The following is a 5,936-nucleotide window of genomic DNA, read 5'->3' as shown; positions in this document are numbered from 1 at the left end:
AGAAGGCAGAGAAGTGGAGTCAGTGTGAAAGTACCAGGAATGCATGGGCACCTGAAATTATTGAGTTTACCTGCAGCAAGAAGAAACCAGCTGAAAATGCTAGCTAGCTCCTACAGTAAAAGGGCCTTAACTGTCCAGCTAATGAGGCTGTAAATAATTCAACTGGCACTGTGAGCTACTGGGGGGTTGTAGAGAGAAAACCAGTTGGTCACTGTTGTAATTTAGGAAGATTAAAGCTTGCCTCAGGCAGTGATGGCCATTGAGTCATCTTTTTGAACCATGGGCCCAGAATTACACAAAGAGTCACAGTGTGGTGAACTTAATACTTTCCTGAGCAGTGGGACACTGCACACACCTTTAATTTTTTCAGCCAGTTTACCTGCTCTAAGCTGACCAACAAAATAATGTTTACTCTATAAAACACATCTTTTATTGTTTAAGGTCTGAGTTGCCAGAATAAATAGCATAAACTAAGAAGTTCTGAAAATGATATTTAAAAAAAAAGTATATCCAGAGTCAACTAAAACACACAACCACTTATTCATATACTCACACGCACTGAGACATGCGCATCTTGAAATATTGACTCTAGAAAAAAAGTTTTTCTTGATGTCAGCCACTATTGTGTTGGATGAGGGAGCCAGATTCCACACTCCAGTTTGAATCCTGGCTCCAGTGGTTTGAAAAACTCTCCTGACCTGTGTGCCTGTATGCCATAATCCCCAATAGGATGGAGAAAGAGAGAAGGCCTTGTGCTATGACCATGCTCTAAGGAGGATCTCTCTCTCTCTCTCTCTCTCTCTCTCTCTCTCTCCTCACACACATGTCCACACATGCTCATGCATGTGCCCTCTGGCAATTAAAAAAAGAAAAGAAAAAGACAAAAAGTTCTGTCTAGACTCATTTGAGACAGAATTAACACTTGGTTTACTTCTTTGCAAAAACAAACTATGAAAGCTAAGTACTTCATTGATTACCAGTCAGAATCTTTATGAGAGCTACATTGGAAGAAATCAGTAACTCTTGCACTTTAAGGCTTTAAATGAACATTCATTCTGTCTGTCTCTATCTACACACACCCATACACATATATTACCACTTCCCCATACAACATATGCACACAAATGGTACCTGAATAATTTAATTTCAGAGCAAATGATACCAAATTCCAAGTAGAATATTTTAATATATTATAATAATAATATTTTAATATATTTTATTTGCCACCATGTTAGAATTGTATTGTCCCCTTACCAGGAATATAAACAAAGATTTTATGTAAAAATTTTAAAATGCATAAAAGATGAAGCAGAAGCAAAACAAATTAACCACAGGAAATATTCAAGTAAGAAATATTAAAACTGAATATTATGAAAATTCAGTAAATATATGTTAAAATGTATCACTGAAACAAAAAATGAATTTGACTTTTTAGCTCCCTTTTAACCATTTATTCACCCAAAAAGGAATTTTTAAAAACAATATAAAAAGTTTACTAGTTCTCAAAAATTAAATCTTAATTAGTGGCATACTCCCTCTAGCGACATTTAGCCGCACTGTTTAATAATGGTCTGTATTCAAAAGAAAAGTGATACCAAATAATTACTTTTTTAAAAGGTCATTTGAATTATCAATATTCTTTTTAAAACTAAAATAAGCGTAGAGACAAAAAATAAATTCACTGAATATCCATGGGTTTCTAAAAAATGAAAAGCTGTCTTTTTATTCCAGTATCCATCCTATATTGAGTTATTAGGATAATCTAAAATATCAAGAAAAGAAAATGCTTTTGATATTTTAGAAATGCAACATAAAATTAATTTGGGAAATTAAAGTCAGGAATAAAGGATAATAAGCTTCTTCTTGGAACTTTTCCATCTTAGTCATACGACCTTTTATGTGGAAACTCACACAAGGGATGACTCAGCCTTACAGTGTGGGTCTGTTTAGAAGTGCCATAAATATATTAACCAATAAATAGAGATGAATTCAATAACCATTTTTGCTCAAGCAAATTCTCATATGTTTCTGAGTTCCATTCCAAGAGAGGATGCTGAATGGCTGAATGCTCACGATGAAACTCTAAAGTTCTGATTGGACCACACATTATGAAAACTGGCACCAGAAGCAAAAGAAGCAGTCCAAAGCCTCATGCCGTACAAATCTGTAGACTACTAAGACTGAGATAAAGACAAAAAGTTTTCCTGTGCTGCACATCAGCTAATGAGGCTGCAAAGACAATGAGTGATCTCAAAAGGAGAAAGGAAAGTATCCTACCTTTTTAAAAATTCCATATACTCTGTATGCTTGATGAGTCCTGTCCTCATCATTATGGTTTGAAAACATTGTCGATCAATGGCCCAGAGTTTCACATTTACAAGAGCTGAAGGAAAAGAAAAATAAAATGGGGAAAATTAATATGAGAATTGGCACTGTGTACAATATTCTGCAAGAGATGAATTTTCATGAGAAGTATAAAAATGATTAACCTCTTACACGTATTTAAACCTAATATAACACTGTCCTATTTCATTAAAAGTTATGCATGCTTCTAGGCAAAATGTAGTTCATCATTTTCCATACCAGTATTATTATCTAGCAGGAAGGTTCCTGTGGCTCTTCTGTTTCCTATGGGATGAGATGTCTCACCACACATCGAAAGTACTTAGAATTCAAGACTACATGTGAAGAAAATAGTGTGAGAGAAAAAGAGTTTTGCAAGAAATAACACTCCTTGGTAATTATTCAGAATGGTGTTAATGACTCATAACTACATTTTTCTTGTAAGCAGTAGGTAAAAATTCAATTTTCAAGCCCAGCAGTAGCATCTGGTAGATGCTACTGGTAGGCAGACTGAAGTTAGGTGAGAGACCAGGGTTCAATTCTTGCCCCATCCTACAAAGTCAGGCATAGAGGTGCAAGCTAATAATCCCAACTACCTTGGAGGCTGATGCAAGATGATTATGACATAGTGAGACCCTGTCTAAAAATTAGCAAAATACAGCGCCAGATGTGTAGCCCACTGGTTCAGGGAGCAGGATCCCACCTAGCTGACCACGGTCCAAACCGTGGATCTGGTAGCTTATAAAACATGCTGGGCATGTTTATGTGTGTGCTCCAAATTCCAACTGGATGGGAAATGTAGGAGAAAGAATTGCGGTGTGATCATCGTTGATTAGGGAGGGCTTTTCCTTCTCTCTTTCTGCCCCTCTGTCTCACTCTGGCAAGCATATACACCCTCTGACAATTAAAAAAAAATTAAAAAAAATACCATACACACATGCACACACATCAAATAAAATCAATTTTCAGGTCTGAGGGGAAATTTAATATAGTAGAAATAATAATTACACAGTGATTGCAATACAAAGTCCATTTTACAAATTGCAACCTATATCCAAACTTGCCACAGAGATGTTGTATTAAATTTTTGTTAAATTTTAATTTCTCAGTGCTGACAGGTGGCACCGTAGTTAAGATGCTGGACTTCCACATGGCTGACCGTGGTTCAAGTACTGAACCTGGTGGCTTGCTTTCTCCCTCTCCCTTCTCTCCCTCTTCCTCTCTCTCTGTCTCTCTCTGGTCAAATTTAAAACATATTAATGATAATAATAAATAAAATTAACTAAATAATTATTTTTTAAAAATTTCTACCTTTATACACCAATATCTTCAACAATGCATAATTAAGTATTGAAGCTGAATACTACAAAATTAATCATTTGACCTACTAAGAACATGCTTCTTAGATAAGTATTAGAGAAAGACAGATGCTACAATATGTAAAAGTCAATACGTCAAGATAAACTGGTTTTTAAAAGAATTATTAATTTAATTTTATTTATTATTATTTTAATTTGACCACAGAGAAAGGGAAAGTGAGAAAGCAAGCTGCCAGGTCCAAAACTCAAACCATGATCAGCCATGTGGGAGTCCAGCACCTTAACCACCACGCCACCAACTGGCTCCAAGATAAACAGCTTTTAAGAAATGAGCCCACGAGGGCTGGCAGGTGGCATAGTGGTTAAGGGCACTGGACTCCCACATGGCCAATCACAGTTCAAGTCTCAGACCTGGAGGCTTGCTTTCTCACTCTCTCTCTCTCTCTCTTTTGCTCACTCACTCTGTCCCTCTCTGGGGACAGATGATTTTTTAAAAAAATCATCACAGTAAAAGTTTTTTGGATTAGAATCTATATGATGGGTATATAAAAGTTATTTTTTTTCTACTTTCAGATAAATTTTCATATTTTTATATATTATAGAATAGTTTCAGTTAGCATACAAACTAAAGAAAACCAATTCATATATTATACCCATGGTTTTGGGGCAGAGAATGTGTGTGTGTAGGTTTGAGAAAGGCCAGTGAATAGAACCAAGATACAGTTTAATGAATCAAGCATGGAAAAACGTAAGAATGCAATTCTCTATTTCTCTCATTGCTCAGAAGAAGCCCACTGAATGCAGTAGATCGAGTCTGGGAGTGAAGGAGAGAGAAGATGTAACCAGAACACTTAGGACATATGTGTATGCCTTGGCAGAGAGGCTCACAGTAACATGCAAGGAACAGGATAAGATGATGGGAATATGGCACCCCACAGTAAACCTTACTTTTGTATTTTTTCTTTTTTTTTCTTTATAGAATTATTTGAGGCTAAGAAGCTAGACTATAACTTCTATCTTGGCCAGCTCTTTATAGGAGAAAAAAAACATAAGTTTAAAAAAAAAAAAAAAAGAACTAAGCAATAAGTAGTGGTATATGCATCATCCATTCCAAACTTCTTTTAAAAATGACACTTCTTTGGGGCCAGCCCATGGCCTGGTGCTTAAGGGAACCAGATCTCATGTGACTCACTATGAGGTTTGAGTCCTAGACTCAGTGGCTTGAAAAACACACTGGGAACATGTGCGTGTATGCCCTAATTCCCCGCAGGATGGAGAAATGGCAGGGCAGGGATAGTGATGTGATCATACCCCACTGGTGGTGGTGGTGGGGAGTGCTTTCGCCTTCTTTCTTTCTGTCTCTCCATCTAGTAAGCATATAGGTTCTCGGACAAAATTTCTTTTTAAATGACACTTCATGCAAAACAATGTGGTCAGAGCTATTCTCGAGCCACACTCCAGTTCATCTGCTGAATCCAGACTCTCTTCCAGAACACCTGTTTATGTGAGACAACCCACTGATGGGATGACATAGCCACAGAGGACTGGGAAAATCAGGAAGAGATTCCTAAGAGGTGGAACTTAAAACATGGTAGAAGTTGAGCCAGAAGAGGGCTGGGCCAAGGTAACTTTGGTATGGAAAGTACATTAGCAAGGAAAACTGCGAATGAGCTCAGGAGACCAATCAGGGATGAGAGGCTACAAAGGCTGAGAGTTCTTAGAATGGCTACATAGTTTGAGAGTAAATTGCTGCAGAGCCTCAAAGACAGGAGTATGAAGGCAGGATTAATCTGATAAACAATAGAAAGCTATGAGAGAACTTAAAAAGATTGAACAAGACCAGAATTTAAAAGAACCCTATGAGCAAAAGACAAAACAAGACCAGAATTTAAAAGAACCCTATGAGTACATCAATACACCTTTAAATGCTTATGAGCAAAAAAATAAATAAATAAAACAAAACATTTCTATTTGCCATCATTCTTAATGGTTCTCAGGTATCTCCTAGTATACATATGGCTGCCACCAAAGGACATATTAGGATTTATCAGCTATTTTATCTTCAAAAAAATAGTTGTGGGCCAGCCTGGCAGCTTGGAGGTTAAGCCTTGTATATAGAGAGCCAGATCCCACATCACTGACTGTAGTTTGAATCCTGGGCCGCAGGCTGGAAAAGGATGTCAGCTCCGCAATCCTAAGTGGGTGGAGAAATAGAGAAAAGGGTTAGAGTGACCACGCCCATTGAGAGCTCTCTCTCTCCCTCTTTCTCTCTTT

At 37.1% G+C, this 5,936-nt stretch overlaps 1 protein-coding gene across 1 annotated transcript in view; it reads right to left on the bottom strand.

Annotated features, from left to right (window-relative positions):
* LOC102471472 (cGMP-dependent protein kinase 1-like) overlaps nucleotides 1-5,936 on the bottom strand; it is a gene marked incomplete at its 5' end in the record, with an annotated part of 641,417 nt that overhangs the window by 258,720 nt on the left and 376,761 nt on the right. Inside the window, one exon of the mRNA XM_006157547.1 lies at nucleotides 2,278-2,383. Coding sequence (XP_006157609.1) covers nucleotides 2,278-2,383 — 106 coding nt within the window. The remainder of the gene's footprint in view (nucleotides 1-2,277; nucleotides 2,384-5,936) is intronic.

The sequence above is a fragment of the Tupaia chinensis genome, unplaced genomic scaffold (genome assembly GCF_000334495.1).
Source record: "Tupaia chinensis unplaced genomic scaffold, TupChi_1.0 Scaffold000546_1, whole genome shotgun sequence".
Lineage (NCBI taxonomy): Eukaryota > Metazoa > Chordata > Mammalia > Scandentia > Tupaiidae > Tupaia > Tupaia belangeri.
The sequence above is the reverse complement of the archived record's forward strand: the minus strand, read 5'-3'. Positions and strand labels throughout refer to the sequence as shown.